The 20,434-nt window shown below is 38.3% G+C and overlaps 1 protein-coding gene across 1 annotated transcript in view; it reads left to right on the top strand.

Annotated features, from left to right (window-relative positions):
• The window catches only part of KATNA1 (katanin catalytic subunit A1), a 46,516-nt gene that overhangs the window by 13,836 nt on the left and 12,246 nt on the right, over positions 1-20,434 (top strand). The window contains exon 4 of the mRNA XM_041744132.1: positions 5,905-6,085. Coding sequence (XP_041600066.1) covers positions 5,905-6,085 — 181 coding nt within the window. The remainder of the gene's footprint in view (positions 1-5,904; positions 6,086-20,434) is intronic.

The raw sequence follows: 20,434 nt of genomic DNA, 5'->3' as shown, positions 1-20,434 counted from the left end.
TTTTTTAAGGTTTTATTTATGTATTCATGAGAGAGACAGAGAGAGGCAGAGACATAGGCAGAGGGAGAAGCAGGTTCCCTGCAGGGAGCCTGATGTGGGACTCGATCCCAGGACCCTGGGATTACAATCTGAGCCAAAGGTAGATGCTCAACCACTGAGCCACCCAGGTGTCCCTCACTATATATATTTTTTATCTGACAGGGGTGTGATGGATGTCACTAGTCTCTTCCACTCACATAATAGATTTCCTCGTTTGTATTGTAGGCTTAAACATGTGAATGTATAATAGCATTCTATAAAAAACCCTGACTTTTAGGTTCTTTACTGCCTAATCAGTTTGAGAACCTTGCATTAAGGAAGACATTGCTCAGGTGTTTTTCAATTTCACATTGTTATTTATAACTCTCAATTCTTTTTTTTTTTTTTTTTTAAGATTTTATCTATTTATTCTTGAGAGACTCAGAGAGAGAAAGAGATGCAGGCAGAGGGAGAAGCAGGCTCCATGCAGGGAGCCCAACGTGGGACTTAATCCCGGGTCTCCAAGATCAGGCCCTGGACTGAAGGCGGCGCTAAACTGCAAAGCCACCCAGGCTGCCCCATAACTCTAAATTCTTAATTGTATTTTATGATGGGTACTAGATGCTGAGTGCTCAGATGTCTTAAGCATTATTAGAGGCTACACATGTTATTTCATTTATTCACAGTTAGCCTTTCAAATAAGTCGTATTTTCTTTATATTTCAGATAAGATAGCTTGAGGTATAGTGAAGTTAGGTAACTTTTCCCCATTATCACAAAGCTAATAATTGGTGGAGCTGGAATTTGAAAACAGGTATATTTGAAAGCTGGCATTCCCTGCCATACTAGTTATTCTCAAATTCCAGTATACCTACTAAAGGTCTCTTTTGGCACTCATTAGAATGTGAATTCTGGGTTTTCACTCCCAGAGAGTCTGATATAATACAGGCATACCTAGGAAATACTGCAGGTTCGGTTCCAGACCATCACCATAAAGGGAATATTATACAAAAAAAATTGAGTCAAATAAATGTTTTGGTTTCCCAGTGCATATAAAAGTTGGGTTTGTACTATACTGTAATCTGTTAAGTGTGCAGTAGTATTTTGTCTTGGAAAAACAATACACATACCCTAATTGAAAAATACTTTATTTCTAAAAAATGTTAACCATCATCGGAGCTCCCAGCAAGTTATAATCTCTGATCACAGATCACCTAAACAAATATAATAATAATAAAACGTTTAAAATGTTCTGTTATTGACTCCTATATCTTTTGAATATTTATGAAATTTTTCCTTTGCTTATAAACATTTTTATAAATACTATATTTTGTTATATTTTAGAATTCACTAAAAAAAAGTACAGCAGTAGGCTCATTAAAGAAAAATAAGAAAATGCATGAAAGGAAGGGCAAATCATATAGACATTCCAGTGCAACTTCTAATCTTTTTATTTTCACAGTTATACTGTATTCACAATATGTAAATTTGTACCCTGTTTTTAAAAAAAAGAATCCTAATAATAGACAACAATCATTAGATATTTACTGTATGCTGGGTACTGTGTTCATTGTTTTATGTATATTCTCAAAATAGTCTCAGAAGGTGGGTACTAATTTTTTAACCCCAGTTTCTGATGAGGACACCAGATAGGTTAATTGGCTCTTCATACTGTAAGCATTGATGATTCACAAGCCACGTTAGACCTTTTTCTCTGGTGCTTTTAAAGGGTTGTGTATAACCAAATAGTTAACCATGCTCTCACTGGTGGTTTTCCCCTTTTTGTTATTATAAAGTATTTGTAAGTGAATCTTCTTCTACATTTATGATTACTTTTTTCTTAATTTAGTAAAACTAATAATAGATGAGTCAAGTTGTATGTTTTTATTTTTTCTTCTCTATAAATATGTTTTACTCCTTTTTACTCTTTTCTTTTCTCATTCTGGAGAACCATCATTTGGTCCTTGTGTTACCAGTCTCTTCCTCCTGCTGTAACTAAATATACCAGATCTGGTGGCTTAAACACCAGAAATTTATGTCTTTATTTCTCATAGTTCTGGAGACCAGAAAGTCCAGGATCAAGGTGCTAGCTAGTTTGGCTCCTGAGGACTCTTCTCAAGCAGACAGCTGCCTTCTTTCTGTCTTTTCATGGCAGAGGGAATGAGCAAGCTCTCTGGTATGTCTCACAGGGCACAATCCTCAGATCAAGGCCTTATTTAACTTTATTTAATTAATTAATTCATTTATGAGTAGGCTCCATGCCCAACATGGGGCTTGAAGTCACCACCCTGAGATCAAGAGTCACATGCTTTACTGACTGAGCCAGCCAGGCATCCCTAACGTTAATTACTCCCTTACTCTAGATGATCTCACTAGGGATGAGGGATTTAATGTGAATTTTGGGGGACACAAACATTGAATCCATAACAGCCCTGTAACTCCTCTCTCACTTATTGGGGTAAGAACTTTTCAATGAATACATGTACCCAGTGAAAATTTAGTTCATTTCATTAGATGAACCTCTTCATCTAGAAATTCTATGATGAGGAGTCCTAGTTTCCCTTCTGATTGCTTCTTGCTTTCTTCAATATCTTTTTTTGTCCCTGATCTTAAATGCCTTTATTATCACTTTATTATTATTATTATTATTATTTTTATTATTATTAATTTTCTCCTCCTCTTTGACTTTATTAGTTGCATCTTTGTTTCTTCCTGTAGTTTGTTTTATTACTTGCTCCCTCAAGTAAATATCCCTCAAAACTTTTATTTTTTGTTAATCTTCATTTGTAGTCGTGTTTAAGAGAGCTCTTTCTTTCTTTCTTTTTTAAGATTTTATTTATTTATTCATGAGAGACACAGAGAGAGAGAGAAGCAGAGACAGAGGCAGAGGGAGAAGCAGGCTCCATGCAGGGAGTCCGACATGGGACTCGATCCCAGGTCTCCAGGATCACATCCTGGGCCGAAGGCAGGCACTAAACCACTAGGCACCCGGGTTGCCCGAGCTTATTCTTTCTTGAACCTTGGTGGTGAGTTCAGCCTTGTCATCAGTTAGATTTTAGTTCTATTTAAAGAACAAATTGAGCTGATCCAGTGTTCTCTTTTATGGTTGTGCAGAGAAATGTTTGTACAAGGAGGTTCACTGGGCCTTTTAGAATATCAAAGTGTTCATCATATCCTTCAACAGCATGTGCAGACTGGTTCTGCACTATCTCTAGAACCTGAGTTCTCATGACTCTCTTCTTCCTCGAGCAAGTCAAACACACAGACACTTTAGTTCTTTGTACTTACCTTTCTTTCAGCTCAGATGTCTGATAACTTGTTCTCTCATTTCCTTCAGGTCTCAGCTTAAATGTCACTTCAGAGAGTGGTCAGCTGTCTCTGACCACTCTCCCTGAAATACCGCTCCCTAATCAAAGCCCCTGCCATTCTTTATTTTTCTACACTGCACTTCGCATCATCTGATGTACTGTTTATGTTTTCATTGAAGCCCCCTCTCCATACACACATATACACATGGATATAAGTCTGTAAGAGTAAAGGTTTTCTTAAACTTATTTGAAATATTTTAATCCTAATGTGTAATCAATAGTAATAGTTCAGTAAATTAGTTTTTGGAGAAATGAATAGCTAGTAGTAAAAAGTGGATGAAAAGTGGCATATTTTACAGGTAACTTCCATCTAGTCATTAAAAGCCATTTATGAGGTGATGATACAGGAAATGCCTTATGAAATGAGTAGAGAAAAATATGAATGCATGTGTACATAACAATTCCAGTTCTGTTTTTTTTTTTTTTAAGATTTTATTTATTTATTCATGAGCAGCACAGAGAGTGAGGCAGAAACACAGGCAGAGGGAGAAGCAGGCTCCATGCAGGAAGCCCGATGTGAGACTCGATCCTGGGACTCCAGGATCATGCCCTGGGCCGAAGGCAGGCGTCAAACTGCTGAGCCACTAGGGATCCTCTCCAGTTCTGTTTAAATGAAAGGCAACTATAAGAAAATAGACTAGTATGTTAGGTGGTTAATGCTGGGTAATGGAGTTACAGGTGACTTATTTTTTATACTTGATTATATCTCAGTGTCGGGAATCCCTGGGTGGCTCAGCAGTTTAGCACCTGCCTTTAGCCCAGGACATGATCCTGGAGTCCCAGGATCGAGTCCCACATTGGGCTCCCTGCATGGAGCCTGCTTCTCTCTCTCTCTGTCTTTCATAAATAAATTTAAAAAAAAAAAGGATTATATCTCAGTGTCTATTTTATATTATGTTTCTAGTAAGAGGAGAACAAATAAATTAATCAATTAATTAATTTAAGGTAATATCTCTACTTGGCTCTCCCAAGTGTCTAAATCCAAAATCGAACCCCTATCATTCCTTTCCACATTGGTTTGATTTTATCATCCTGCCAAATCCTCATTCTCAATGTCCCATGTGTACAGGAGTATATTTTAATAGCAATTCTCTCAGACTCTCATTGCTTACTGCCTTAAGCCTGGCCTTCATTTCTTGCCTCCATAACATATGTAACCTGCATATATCCCCCTGCTTCTGTTTCCTTTATTGGCATATTTTTCTTACTCAGCACTGGACTCATTTTTCTTTCTTTCTTTTCTTTCTTTTTTTCTTTTCTTTCTTTTCTTTCTTTCTTTTCTTTCTGTTCTTTCTTTCTTTAAAGATTTTATTTACTTATTCATAGAGACAGAGAAGAGAGAGGTGGAGACACAGGCAGAAGAGAAGCAGGCCCCATGCAGGGAGCCTGACGTGGGACTCGATCCAGGGTCTCCAGGATCACGCCCTGGGCTGCAGGCAGTGCTAAACCGCTGCGCCACCGGGGCTGCACTCTCAAACCCTTTCAGCAGTAGTTAGCTAAAAGCCAAGCCTCTTGAGCTGGTACTCAGATTTTCTACTTAGTAAACCACCTTCTCTGTCCAGTATCTTCCCTGAATGCTCCCCGTTGTCTTTATAGTTAGTGTCTTTAGAGTCCTTTACAGAGATGAAGCTCATTTTTATTTCTTTGCTACGCTGATTTTCTTGTCTGCACTTAAACCCCTTGTTTAGTTCATCTCCAGTGTTTCCAGACCTGGTGTATTTTCTGTCTTCTTGAGTCGTTGATAGCACTTGGTCTCATTTACATTTTCTGGTGTACTTGCCTAGTTTACATATCTTCTTTCTTAACTATATTTATGGTATTTGAGGATAGGCCTCTCTTACCTTTTTTATTGCTCATTTTAGTGACCCCAACCCAGTCTAGCAGCCTGAGAAATATTTGAGAGGTCTGAATCCTGCTGCAGAAACAAAGAGGGCATGAGGTCATGTATAAATGTAAAGCACTGTATGCATCACTTCTCGTGACTGTCCATAGCCAGTATTTATGTCAGTTTTTTAAATGGGAAAATTACTAAATTTCATTAATTAAAATAAGAGATCTATGATATATTCTAAGTAAAATAGTGTCAACTTACACACGTACCGTTGGATAAATATGAATCCTGTACTTGTGCTGTGTTCTCGTTCTTCTGATAAAACTCTCTTTGATAATTGCGGTCTTTTCAGTTTCCAGGAATCAGACTCCTTTTTCTCTCATCCTTGATGTACACCAGTGATTTCCTCTCAAAGGAGAAGTGATGATCACTTGCCTTCCATTATTTCTATCATATAACCATACCACAGTCCTTCCTTTCTTTTCATTATATTACCCCAGATTGTGGTGTCAGATTTGAACATCAGATCTTAAATTTCAATGACTTAAGTTTGTTCACTCCTCTCTGATTTTCCATTATTGCCTTGGCTTCTTCAGTTCAGAGCCCCTAACTTAAACATGATATGTGTTCGTCTGTATTTGGACCACCTCCAGTTCATTATGATTTTCATGATCTTGTGTCTAATTAGACCCTCACCAGGGCCTCGAAAACGCCAGTCCCCTCAGTACAGTGACCCTAAACCACATGGCAACCGTCCAGGTACAACTGTCAGAGCTCACCGTTCATCTGCACACAATCTTCACAACGACAGAGGGAAAGCCGTTCGCTGTCGGGAAAAGAAAGAACAGAATAAAGGAAGAGAGGAAAAGGTAAATAATACTGATTTTCATAAATGAAATATTTATTAACCTTAAAAATGAAGACTGTATAAATGTAATCATTTTTGGTCATTGAAACCACCAGGCTATGATAAAACCTTACTCATATTCCACCTAGACTGGGATTTTTTTTTCCCACTCCCTAGTAAACAGATATTTTGGAGTATTTTTGTATCTTTATATCTTGATATAATTTCAGGCTTGCAAACAAGTTGCCAAGAATAGTATAAATTTACCCAGTTTTACCAGTTATTAATATTTGCCCCTTTTGCTTTACCATCTTCTCTGTATACATTTTTTTCCTGCAACATTGAGAGTAAGTTATAGATATCACGCCCTAAATACTTTAGAGCATATTTCCTAAGTACTTGGACATTCTTTTACATAAACACAATACAGCTGTCAAAAGCCATACATTTTATTTATTTATTATTTTTTTAAGATTTTATTTATTTATTCATGAGAGACACAGAGAGAGGCAGAGAGACAGACAGAGGGAGAAGTAGGCTCCCTGCAAGGAGCCCGACGTGGGAGGATGTGGGACTTGATCCTGGGATGGGGATCACACCCCAAGCCAAAGGCAGATGCTCAACCGCTGAGCCACCCAGGCATCCCAAAAGCCATACATTTTAGCTGTTATAGGCCTGTATCAATCCACAGACCCTCATAAAATTTAGCCAGTTATCCTAGTAACAGCGTTTGTAGCTCATTTTACCCCCATGCGAAAACTCACTAGGGAAGCCTACAATGCTTTCAATGTCATGTTTCTTTAGTCTCTTTAATGCGAAAATTTCCTCAGCCATTCTCTCTCTCTCTTTTTTTTTTTTTTTTGGCCTGGCCTTTTTGGTTTTTTTATTTTTTTATTTTTTTATTTTTTTTTTATTTTTTTATTTTTTATTTTTATTTTTTTTTTAATTTTTTTTTTATTTATTTATGATAGTCACAGAGAGAGAGAGAGAGAGGCAGAGACACAGGCGGAGGGAGAAGCAGGCTCCATGCACCGGGAGCCTGATATGGGATTCGATCCCGGGTCTCCAGGATCGCGCCCTGGGCCAAAGGCAGGCGCCAAACCGCTGCGCCACCCAGGGATCCCCATGGCCTGGCCTTTTTGAAGAGTACAGGCTAGTTATTTTGTAGAATGCCTCTCAGTTTGGGCTCCTCTGATGTTTCCTTGTGATTAGATTAAGGTTATGCATGTGGAGCAAGAATACCATTGAAGTTTTGCTCTTCACATTGTATAATATACGGAGGCACAGGATGTTTGTTTTGTGACTTGTGATAAATTGGAGTGCTTCATTATTAGGGTGGTGTCTGCCTGGGCTCTCCACTATAAAGCTACTTTTTTTCCCTTTATAATAATTTGAAGGGAGATACCTTGAAACTATGTAAATATCCTGTTTCTCATTAAAATCTCATCTACTTGTTTTAGCATCCAGTGATACTAGCCTAAATCAGTTATTCCTATGACAAATGAAAAATCATGATTTTCAGTTTTTTGTTCTCTTTTTGAAAAATTTAAATTCAATTAACATATAATTGTGCTTTCTCTCTCAAATAAACAAGTAAACTCTATTTTTATTTTAAATTTTTTTTAAAGATTTTATTTATTCATGAGAGACACAGAGAGAGAGAGAGAGAGAGAGAGAGAGAGAGAGCCAGAGACACAGGCAGAGGGAGAAGCAGGCTCCATGCAGGGAGCCCAATGCGGGACTCGATCTCAAGACTCTAGGATCACGCCCCGAGCCTAAGACAGACGCTTAACCGCTGAGCCACCCAGGCATCTCAAATAAAATCTTTTAAAAATTTTTAATGAGATATTTCAGATGTTGGTGACTACATTCAAAATGCTCTTTAATGGATACAAATGAAAAACTAAAAATAAGTTAAAAGCAAGATAAAAATAAATTCCCTAAAAGGAAACTCACTTAAGAAAAAAGTTCTTGTGTATCAATGAAAATATTTTAGCCTTCAGTTTTATTTATTTATTTGTTTATTTATTTATTTATTTATTTATTTATTTATATTTTTTAGCCTTTAGTTTTTTTTTAATATTTAATTTATTTAACATGAGAGACAGAGAGAGAGAGGCAGAGACATAGGCAGAGGGAGAAGCAGGCTCCATACAGGGAGCCTGACATGTGACTCGATCCCAGGTCTCCAGGATCCCACCCTGGGCCGAAGGCGGCGCTAAACCACTGAGCCACCAGGGCTGCCCTAGCCTTTAGTTTTAAAATGTATAGCGTTTCCACCACTCTTTGGTTCTCTATTGTTTTAAGGAAGAGTAAGAGAAGAAAGTATACTAAATATAAGATTAGCTGCAATAAGAGAAGGTCTTATCTGTCTCCGCTAAGTGTAGGCAGGACTTCTATCAAAGGGGATAGGATCGCCAGAGAACAAATGTGTAAAATAGGTGTTCTTCCCAAGTCAGCAGTGTCTTGAAAATATGTACCCACTGTCAAGAAATGTATATTTGGGGAGACCAGATTAATATATTTCAAGTAATTATAAGGTAATTAGATGCTTAACAGTGGTTACGAATGGACTAAAATAAACAGAATTCTCAGAAGAGGTTGGTGGTAGTCAAACTTTATAGAAGAAATAAAACCATTAAGCTATAAAAGGTGAATCGGGGATGCATGGGTGGCCCAGTGGTTGAGCGCCCCCCCTCCAGCCCAGGGTATGATCCTGGAGTCCTGGGATCAAGTCCCACATCGGGCTTCCTGCATGGTGCCTGCTTCTTCCTCTGCCTGTGTTTCTGCCTCTCTCTCTGTCTCTCATGAATAAATAAAATTTTTAAAAAGGTGAATCATTTTTTATCCTATTTAAAAATATTTTATTGTATATTCATTTTAGAAAATCAGAACATAGAATAAGTAAAACAAACAAACAAAAAAAACCCTCAAACTCGCATTCCTATTGCTCCTGAGATCTATTAATCCCATGGTGTATCCTTTTCTATATGCATAATTTTTTCGTTTTTTTTTTGCCACAAGTGGAATCATTTTCTGTTCTTTTAAGTAATCAGTACATTCTAACTGTCTTTCTGTATTGAGTTGGTCATTCTTCTAAATAGTAGCTGTCCAAATGACTAGACGAATGGAATATGAACACAGACGTGCCCTTCAGTGCAGTGTCTCCCTTCAAGTCTGTTGCCCATTGTCAAAATGGTTGTCCATTCTTCTTCTTTTTTTTTTTTAATTTATTTATGATAGACATAGAGAGGCAGAGACACAGGAGGAGGGAGAAGCAGGCTCCTGCTTCTCACCCGTTGTCCATTCTTCTACTGTTGGGTTTAGAGTTCTTCCTGTATTCTAGGTACTAGCCCTTTATCAGATATGTGGCTTTTTTTAAGATTTTATTTATTTATTCATGAGAGACACAGAAAGAGGCAGAGAGACACAGGCAGAGGGAGAAGCAGGCTCCATGCAGGGAGCCTGATGTGGGACTCCATCCCGGGTCTCCAGGATCACACCCTGGGCTGAAGGCAGCACTAAACCACTGAGCCTCCGGGGCTGCCCCTAGATAATGTGTTTTGAAAATATTTTCTTTCAGTGTGCAACTTCTTTTCATCCTTTTAACTAGGTTGGGTCTTTTACAGAGCAAAAGATTTTAATTTTGATGAAGTCTAATATATATGTTCCTTTTTTTTTTTTTTAAAGATTTTTATTTATTTGAATGAGAGAGTATGCACAAGCTAGGGTGGTGGGGGGGGGGGAGGGGGAGACACAGAAGGACAAGGAGAAGCAGACTCCTTGCTGAGCAGGCAGCCCTACTTGGGGCTTAATCCCAGGACCTGGAGATTGTGACCTAAGCCAAAGGTAAATAAATACTCAACTGACTGAGCCACCCAGGCGCCCCAAACCGCCTTTGTACCTTTTAAAAAAATGAGTTGGGCATATTTGGGTGGGTTTAGTTCTGGGTTCTCTATTGTATCTCATTGATATATATATCTGTCTGTTAACCAGTACTACCCAGTCTTGGTTACTGTAGCTATATAGTAAGTCTTCAAATTGGGTAGACTGATTCATCCCACTTTATTTCTTTTCAGAATTGTTTTAGCCATTTTGTTTTCTTTTTCCATATAAATTTTAGGATCAGCTTTTCTATATCTACAAAGACTCTTGCTGAGGTTTTGGTAGGAATTATGTTAAATCTGTGTATCAGTTTGAGAAAAGTTGGCATCTTTATTGAGTATGTCAATTCATGAACATGTTATTTATCTCCTTTTATTTAGATTTTGTATTTCTTTCATCAGCATTGCACCCTTTTCAGAATACCAGTCTTGCATATGTTTTGTTAGATTTTACATATATCTTACTTGTTTTAAGTGATTGTAAATGGTATTGTATTTCTAATTTCAGTGTCTACATATTCATTGCTAGTATATAGAAACACAATTGACAAAAAAAAAAAGAAACACAATTGACTTTCTAAAAAATTTTTTAATTGTGGTTTAAGTAATATATAACATAAAATTTACCATTTTAGCCATTTTTAAGTGTGCTAAAGTTTAATGCAGTTGAATATGCGTATATTGTTATGGTACCATCACCACCATCTATCCAATGGAACATTTTCAATATTGCAAAACAGAAACTCAACCCATTAAACAGTAACTCCTTGGAAAGGAAAACTCTACTTTCTGCCTACTCGCTGCTCACAAAACACTTGTGTATTACAAGTGTGTAGGGTTTTATCCCTACACCAGGCAATTCTCCAACATCAGTTGAGTACCCTACAACTTAAGTGTGACACTTACCTACCCGGAGTTAGCATCAAATCTCACAGGTTAAGTGCTCAGTCCCCAAAGATTGCTCCCACATCAGTACCAGTTGAGAGTCAGGATATCACCTATGCTTCTGACCAACTGGTATAAATCAGAGATTACCATGACTCCCTCCTTGGTTCAGTAATTTGCTAGAGCAACTCACTGAACTCAGCAATAACAGTTTGTACCAGAGGGACAGCCAAATGAAAGAGTAACATAGGGCGAGTATGTGGGAAGGAGTGTAGAGCTTCCATAGGCCTTCTCCAGGCAAGTCATGTTCCTAGCACCTTCACATGTTCACAAGCTAGAAGGTTTCTGATCCTATCCTTTTGGGTTTTTATGGACTTTTCATTGTGTGGTCACAATTGATTAAATCATTGGCCATTGATTTAAACCCAGGGCTAGGGATCCCTGGGTGGCACAGCAGTTTAGTGCCTACCTTGGGCACAGGGCATGATCCTGGAGTCCCAGGATTGAGTCCCACATCAGCTCCCTGCATGGAGCCTGCTTCTCCGTCTGCCTGTGTTTCTGCCTCTCTCTCTCTGTGTCTCTTATGGATAAATAAATAAAATATTAAAAAAATAAATTCAGGGTTAGGGCTTCAGTTCTAACCCTTTAGCCACATGTTTGATTCTCTTGACAACAGCCCCATCCTGTGGTTATTCAGGGGCTTTCCAAAATTGACCTCATTAACATAAATTCTTGTTTGGTTGAAAGGGGCTTGTTAGGAATTAACAGATACCCCTTTCACCTTTACCACTCTGGAGCAATTTCAGGAGCTGGGAACAAAAGCTAAATATTTCAACAAAAAAAAATACTTTGATTGTTCTTGACATTTAAGAAAGTACAAGGGCTGAAGGAGCTGTGTACCAGGAACAGGACGTAGACTGAATATACACTTAACTACAAATCATATCACATTCGCTATTCCTCTCCCTTCCCTAGCCCCTGGCAACCACTCTTCTATTTTCTGTCTCTATGAATTTGACTACTATTTGAATTTGATTTGGGCTCAGGTCATGATCTTGGGATGCATGAGAAATTTGTATTTCATATAAGTGGAATCATACAGTATTTGTCTTTTTTTTTTTTCTTTTTTAGATTTTATTTATTTATTCATAGAGACAGAGAGAGAGGCAGAGACACAGGCAGAGGGAGAAGCAGGCATCATACAGAGAGCCCGACATGGGACTTGATCCAGGGCCTCCAGGATCATGCCTTGGGCTACAGGCGGTGCTAAACCGCTGCGCCACGCCACCGGGGCTGCCCCAGTATTTGTCTTTTTGATTAGCTTATTCTACTTAGTGTAATGTCTTTAGAATTTCCTTTGTTTTTAAAGCTAATACTCCATTGGTCTTTATCTAGTCATCCATCTGAGGTCATTGGGTTGCTTCTTTTTGGCTATTGTGAATAGTGCTTCTGTGTCATGGGTGTATATAATTGTTCCTTGAGACCCTGTTTTCAGGTCTCTTGGAAATTTGTAGATATATATATATCCATCCAGAAATGGAATTGTTGAGTCATGTATAGTTCTATTTTTAATTTTTTAAGGACCCACCAGACTTCCACAGTATTTGCAACCATTTTACATCTCTGTCAACGATGCACAAGGGTTCCAGTTTCTCCATATCTTTGTCAACACTTGTCATTTTCTGTGTTTTTTGCCTTTTATTATTTTTTTAAATGTATTTGTTTATTTGACAGATAGAACCAAAGAGCACAAGAGTGGAGAATGGCAGAGAGAGAGGGAGAAGCAGGCTCCCTAACTGAGCAGGGAGCCCAATGTGGGGTTTGATCCCAGCACCCTAGGATCATGACCTAGGTTGAAGGCATATGCTTAACTGACTGAGTCACATAGGCACCCCTTGCACTGAGGTTTTGATTTGCATTTCTATAGTGATAAAATTGATCTGTGTGTGTATGTTTTTGTTTTTTTTTTTTTAAGATTTATTTGAGAGGGAGTGAGCACACGAGCAGGGGAAGAGACAGAGGGAGGAGAGAGACTCTCAAGCAGACTCGCCAGTATGTGTGGAGCCCAACGTGGGGCTTGATGTCATGATCCCAAGATCATGACCTGAGTCAAAATCAAGAGTTGGATATTCAGCTGACTGAGCTATCCAGGGGCCCAAACTTTGTATGTTTATCTTGTGTTCTGCCACCTTACTGAAGTCATTTATTTTAGGAGAAATTTTGCAGATTGCTTAGCATTTTTGGGGTAGACATCATGTCCTCTGCAAACAGGACAGTTTTATTTCTTCCTCTTGTTACACTGGCTAAAACTTCTAGCATTATGTTGAATAAGTGTGGTGAAAGTGGACATGCTAGCTTTGTTTTCAGCCTTATGGGGAAAGCATTCAGTATTTAATTATAAAATATGATGTTGGGCAGCCCGGGTGGCTCAGCGGTTTAGTGCTGCCTTCAGCCCAGGGTATGATCCTGGAGACCCGGGATCGAGTCCCACATTGTGCTCCCTGTGTGGAGCCTGCTTCTCCCTCTGCCTGTGTCTCTGCCTCTCTCTCTTTCTCTCCCTCCCCACCCTGTGTCTCTCATGATTAAATAAATAAAAAATATTAAAAAATAAATAAATAATAAAATAAAATAAAATATGATGTTACTGCTAGGTTTTTTGCATATGCTTCATATCAGGTTGAAGCTCCTCTTTAATCTTGTTTTTCTGAGAGTTTTCATCCTAAAGAGATATTGAGGGCAGCCCGGGTGGCTCAGGGGTTTAGCGCTGCCTTCAACCCAGGACCTGATCCTGGAGACCCGGGATCCTTGCATGTAGTCTGCTTTTCCATCTGCCTGTGTCTCTGTCTATCTCTCATGAATAAATAAATGAAATCTTTAAAAAAAGAGAGAGAGATACTGAGTTATGTCAGATGCCTGCTTGGCATTTATTGCATGATGCTATGGTTTTCCTTCTTTAACCTGTTATTATATAAATTACATTGATATTTTTTTAAAGTATTGAGCTAGTTGCCTCCCTGGGATAAACATCACTTGAGTATGGTACATAATTCTTTTTTTCTTGCTGGATTCTATTTGGAAATATTTTGTTAACGATTTTTGTGTCTATATTTATGAGAGATATTGGTCCATACTTGTTTTGTTTTTTTTTTTTTAACTGTCTTTGATATCATAGTATTAGGTTCGTAAAATGAATTGAGAAGTGTTTACCTGTTTTCCAGAAAAGACTGTGTCAAATTGGTAATTCTTATTTAAATGTTTGATAAAATTCTCCAGTGAAACATCTGGACTTGGATATTTCTTTTTTTGGTTTTAAAATTATGAATTCAGTTTCCTCAGTAGTTGTAAGGCTGTTCAAATAATCGTTCATAGTAGGCAAGTTGTGGTAATTTGTGTTTTTCAAGGTAGTGTTCCCTTTTGTCTAAGTTACCAAGTTTATGTATGTAGAATTTTTTGTTAAGATTCCCTATTCTTTTGGTATCTACAAGTCTGTAGCTCATTCTTGACGTTGATAATATGTGTTTTCTGGTGAGTTTTTTTTTTTTTTTTCATTTTCAGTGTTGCTAGAGGTTTGTTAGTTTCTCACCTTTTCAAAGAACCACCTCTTCGTTTTATTGATTTTTTTTTTCCCTTTTTTATGTTTTTTGTTTCATTGGCTTTTGCTCTTATCACTGTTACTGTCTTTTTTCTCCTTGCTTTAAGTTTATTTTGCTCTTCTTTTATACATTCCTAGGTAGGAGTTTAGATGGTTAAGACTTTGCCCTACTTTATGCATTTAGTGGTCTACGCTTCCCTCTCAGTACTGCTTTAGCTATGTCCCAGAAATTATGTTGTATTTACCTTTTCATTTAATTCAATATATTTTTTTAAATTTCTTTTGAGACTTCCTCTTTGACCTTGTGATTATTTTGCAGTGTGTTAGTTTCTGATTGTCCAGAGATTGTGTACTTCTCTGTTAATTGATTTCAAGTTTGAATCCTTTGTGCTTAGAGAATATATTCTGTATGATGTCAGATTGTTTTATGGCCCTGGACATGGTCTTTCTTGGTAAATGTTCTATGAACACTTGGAAATATTTTCTGTGAGCACTTGAAAATAATGTATATTTTGTCCTTGTTGGGTGGCACTTTGTATTAATGTCCATTAAGTTCTGCTAGATGATGGTGCTGTTGAGTTTTTCTATATCCTTGCTCATTTCCCTTTTTTTAAAAAAAATATTTTATTTATTTATTTATGAGAGAGGAGAGAGAGAGAGAGGGAGGGAGACTGAGACACAGGCAGAGGGAGAAGTAGGCTCCATGCAGGGAGCCCAATGTGTGACTCGATCCCGGGTCTCTAGGATCACGCCCTGAGCTGAAGGCAGGTGGCACTAAACCACTGAGCCACCCAGGGATCCCCTCCTTACTCATTTCCTTTCTGGTTCTTCCGTCAGTTGTTGAGAGGAGTTGTTGGAGTCTCCAGTTATATCTAAAGATTTGTCTATTTCTTTCACTTTTATCAGTTTTTGCTTCATATATTGTGGCTTTGTTGTTTGGTGCATTCACATTTAGGAATTCTTTGTTTTCTTTTTCTTTTTTTTTTTGGATTGTTTTGTTTTCTTAGGTGGATTGATCTGTTTATCATTATGTAGTATCTCTCTCTGGTAGGTTTGGTTTTATTTTGTTTGAAATTGACTTTATCTGATATTAATATAGCCATGTCTATTTTTCTTTGATTAATGTTTACATTAAGCCTTTTTCAAATATTTTACTTTCAGCCTACCTGTATCACTATTTTTGAACTAGTTTCTTGATGACCGCATATACTTGAGTCCTGTTTTAATTTATTTCACCAATCCCTGTCTTTTAACTGGTATATATAGGCCATTTATACTTAAAGTATTTGTTATATTGGGTTTAAGTCTGCCATTTTATTTTCAGTTTTCTGATTGTTTAGGGTTTTCTTTATTTTTCTTTATTTTTTTTAATTTTGTTTTGTTTCATGTTTTTTTTTTTTTTTTTTTTGGCCTTTGCATGGGGGTTGCTTGCACATTTTTTTAGAACTTTCTTTTGATGTTCTGTAGTGATTTTAAGTATATCCCTTTTATTAGCTTTTTCAGTGGTTGCCCTAGATATTATATATAAAGAACTTGTACTGGTTGACTGGTATTGTCATTTTACCACTTCAAATGAAGTATAGAAATCGTTTTGCTTTTTATATTCCTTTGTCCTCCACCATTTATAATTGTTTTTAAATATTTCCTTTCCCGGGAATCCCTGGGTGGCTCAGTGGTTTAGTGCCTGCCTTTGGCCCAGGGCGCGATCCTGGAGTCCCAGGATCGAGTCCCGCGTCGGGCTCCCGACATGGAGCCTGCTTCTCCTTCTACCCATGTCTCTGCCTCTCTCTCTCTCTCTCTCTCTGTCTATCATAAATAAATAAATAAATAAATAAATAAATAAATAAATAAATAAATAAATCTTTTAAAAAATATTTCCTTTCCCTTATTTAGAGCCTAATCACACAGCATTAAACTTTTTGCTTCAACTGTTAAATAAATTAGAAAATTCAAAAGGAGGGCACCTGACTGGCTTAATCAGTAAGCATCTACCTTCAACTCAAGTCATGATCCCAGGGTTCTGGGATCAAGTTCCACATCAGGCTCCTGCTTAGCAGGGAGCATGCTTCTCCCTCTGCCTGCCACTGCCCTTGTTCATGCTCTCTCTGTCTCTGTCAAATAAATAAATAATATCTTTTAAAGAAAAAGAAAACTCAAAAGGAGAAAGAAAGCCAATTGTACTTACCCATATTTTTACTTACTACATTCTTTATTCCTTCCTGATCTTTCCAGGTTCTTCCTTACATTTTTCTTTTCTCTTTAGAGTACTTCTTTTAACCATTCTTTTAGGATTGGTATCCTGGCAACAGAACTCTCTTACTTTTCCCTCATATAAGAATGGTCTGATTACCCTTTCATTCCTGAAGGACATTTTTACTGGGTAGAGGATTCTGTGTTGACAGTTTTTTTTTCTTTTAGCACTTGAAAAAAAATTTTATGCCTCCTTTTCTGAGGAGAAATCTACTTTCATTTGAATAGTTTTTTTTCCTATTGGCATGGTGTTATTTTTGCTTATTACTCTCAGTGGATTAATTTGGGGTGTTCTATTTCTGAAGTTATCTGTTTTTTGGTTTGTTTCACATGTTCATAATTGCTTGTTTGAAATTTTGTCTTCTTGGTCTTGGCATGTGTTGATTGTCTTTGAGATCTTTGTGGCTCTTAGTATATCAAGTGATTTTTAGATTGAAACCTGGATATTTTCATATTATGTTATGAGACTCTAGATCTTATTTACACCTACTGTTATAGGTGACTATAACTGACTTTTTCTGACACTGCTGTGGCAGGAAAGCCAGGGGGCCATTGCTCCCAGGTGAAAGTAGAAGTCTAGGTTCCCACATAGCCTCTGTTGACACCGGAATGGGGAAGAGGTCTTCTCATTACCACTGAGTTGTGGTGGAAGTTCTCCATGTGAACTCCAGTGACATTGTAATGGGGGTGACCTTGTCTTGACTCTATGAGTCTTCCTCTGACACCACCCCAGTGCCGCATTACTGCTGGTGGGGATGGAAGTGCAGGCTCCCTCTGTAATCTCCACTGAGTGGAAGTCTTATTACTGATTGGCAGGGATGAAAATTCCAGTCCCCTGATTGGCCTCTGATACACTGTGATTGGGGCAGGGTAGAGTACCTCATTCCAGCCTCCCAAGTGGATATCTAGGCTCCCCACCTGGCTTTTGCTCCCCTGAGTAGGGCAGGCCCCCAGCCTTTACCAAGGTGCTTGACTGGAATAGAGTGTTGTCTGAAGTTTTATCTTGCTAAGCCTCCCTCTTTTTTGATCCTCTGGCTAGAGAGAATAAGCTTTTGTTGGGGTCTTTTTATTTGCTCACATTGTTGTTTCTGGGTTTCTGTCTTGTTTGACCTTGAGTCTGGATTTATGAAGGAGAAAGAAAATCTAGAGAGCACACAACCTTGTCTAGGTTCCCTGGTTGGCCTGCCTCTCTCTATACTTTTTGAAGTCCTGTCTTTGTTTAGTGTATAACGACAGGGTTGGGTTTTTTTGTTTGTTTGTTTTTGTTTTTACTTTTATTTTTATTTTTTTTTAAGATTTTATTTATTTATTCATGAGAGACACAGAGAGAGACAGAGACATAGGCAGAGGGAGAAGCAGGCTCCATGCAGGGAGTCCAGTGTGGGACTTGATCCCAGGACTCCAGGATCATGCCCTGAGCCAAAGGCAGACACTCAACTGCTGAGCCACTCAAACATCCCAATGCCAGGGTTTTTAGTTCTCTATAGCAGAAGGAATTGTGAAAAGTACATTTACTCTGTCTTCCTGTGAGTGAAAGCCTAGCTGTCATTTTTAATTAACTCATTTAATGGAGACAGTATATTTGGATTTTGTGTTTCTGATATTGTCAGCTTTTACAATAACTGGTTTTAAAGTTGGGTATTTATTTCCTGGTTAATTGGTTCATCTTCAGCTTTATTTTAAGCATCAAGAAAATTGTACTATTTCAACTAATTAAATAAAATCCTATCAAAAATGTCAACATTTGGGGCCCCTAGGTGGATCAGTCGGTTAAGAGTCTGCCTTCAGCTCAGGTAATGATCTCAAGAGTCCTGGGATCAAGCCCACATAGGGCTCTCTGCTCAGGGAGGAGTCTGCTTCTCCCTCTGCCCCTCTGCCTGCTTGTGCTTGCTCTCTCTCTCTCCCTCTGTTTCAAATAAGTGAAATCTTTATTTAAAAAAAAAATGTCAGCACTTGAAAGTCCATAGCTTCCTTTGGCTGACCTATTATTGAATTGTTACTCCTTTCTGCCTAGCTTAAATTCATTTTGCTTTGTCTGCAGACATCCCTTTAGCACTGTGTTCTGTGGGAGGAAAGAGAGCAACTAGAAAGTACTTTCTGTCTGTGTCTTGCTAGGCTCACAGTGTGAGTTCCCAAATATCAGGGACAGTGTCTTCTTTCTGTCCCCCACAGCTGCTGGCACAGAATGGGTTCTTGGTAAATATTTGTGAAGGAATAACAACTGCAGGATGTCTGGGCGCCTCAGTTGTTTAAGCATCTGCCTTCAGCTCAGGTCATGATCCTGGAGTCCTGGGATCGAGCCCCATATCAGACTCTCTGCTCATTGGGGAGCTTGCTTCTCCCTCTCCTCCCTGCTCGTACTCTTGTAATCTGTGTCGCTATCTCTCTCTCTCTCTCTCTCTCAGATAAGTAAAATCTAAGAAAGAAAAAGAAAAGGAAAAGAAAAAAAAAGAAAAGAAAGAGAAAAAAAGAAAAAGACTACATAAATACTCAGATTGACTTCCTTCTTTCCTTCCTTCCTTCCTTCCTTCCTTCCTTCTTTATTCTTTTTAGTAATCTCTACACCCAACATGGAGCTTGAACTCACAACTCTAAGATCAAGAAATGCATGCTCTTCTGCCTAAGCCAGCCAAGTGCCCTAACCTTCTCCTCCTTTTTTTTTTTTAATTTATTTATTCATGAGAGGCACAGAGAGAGAGAGAGAAAGAGGCAGAGACACAGGCAGAGGGAGAAGCAGGCTCCGTGCAAGGAGCCTGACATGGGCCTTGATCCCGGGTCTCCAGGATCAGGCCCTTGGCTGAAGGTGGCACTAAACCGCTGAGCCACCCGGGCTGCCCCCTTCTCCTCTTTTAAAGGCAATACCTTCCTTGTTTGTTTGTTTTATGTTGGTATTAGATAGTGAATATGTATATTGTGAGACAGACACTTACTGACCATCTAGTGTAAGACTTTTGAATGTGTAAATATTGGTTAAGTTTAGATACTAATACAGACACATTAATGCTGACTTTAGATAACAGCACTGACAAATAATGTATGGGCAAAACAGTATTAAGGAGACAATGTAAGAATTCTAGTACAAGACCAAGTAAATGACTGTCTACCCTAATGCAGACCTTCATAAATTTTCTTGCCTTATAAAATTCATGAGTGTGTCTAATTTTTTCACAGCACCTTTAGGACAAAAAGAATACTCATACATTGGTGAAGAAGTTAGGTTCAGACAAATTTGCTATGTCCTAACAGTGTATGTTGGGCACTGCTCAGTTTCTCAGACGTTGGAGGCAGAGTGGATATTTCTCTGATTCCTCTTTCACCTTGATTTTTCCCACTGTTTGTTTTATTTTTTTTTTATTTATTTTTTTAAACATTTCACTTATTTATTCATGAGAGACACACAGAGAGAGGGAGAGAGAGAGAGAGTCAGAGACACAGGCAGAGGGAGAAGCAGGCTCCATTGCAGGAAGCCTGATGTAGGACTCAATCCCGAGACTCCAGGATAACACCCTGGGCTGAAGGCAGGCACTAAACCGCTGAGCCACCCAGGGATTCCCCCCACTGTTTGTTTTATCATAGAAACTGCCAGAAACCCAGCTTTACAAAAATTTGGCATTATTGAAAGGAATGCAGCAGTTTTAATTTAGAAACAGAATTGCCTGGAGCTGGTAATTCCCCTAATATTCAACAGATACTGCTGGATTTCCCTAAAAAAATGTAAAATATCCTGCAGTGCTCTGTGAGTTTCCCATTTTGCCCTGGA

The sequence above is a fragment of the Vulpes lagopus genome, chromosome 2 (assembly GCF_018345385.1).
Source record: "Vulpes lagopus strain Blue_001 chromosome 2, ASM1834538v1, whole genome shotgun sequence".
NCBI classification, from domain to species: domain Eukaryota; kingdom Metazoa; phylum Chordata; class Mammalia; order Carnivora; family Canidae; genus Vulpes; species Vulpes lagopus.
This window is presented reverse-complemented; position numbering and strand designations above follow the sequence as displayed.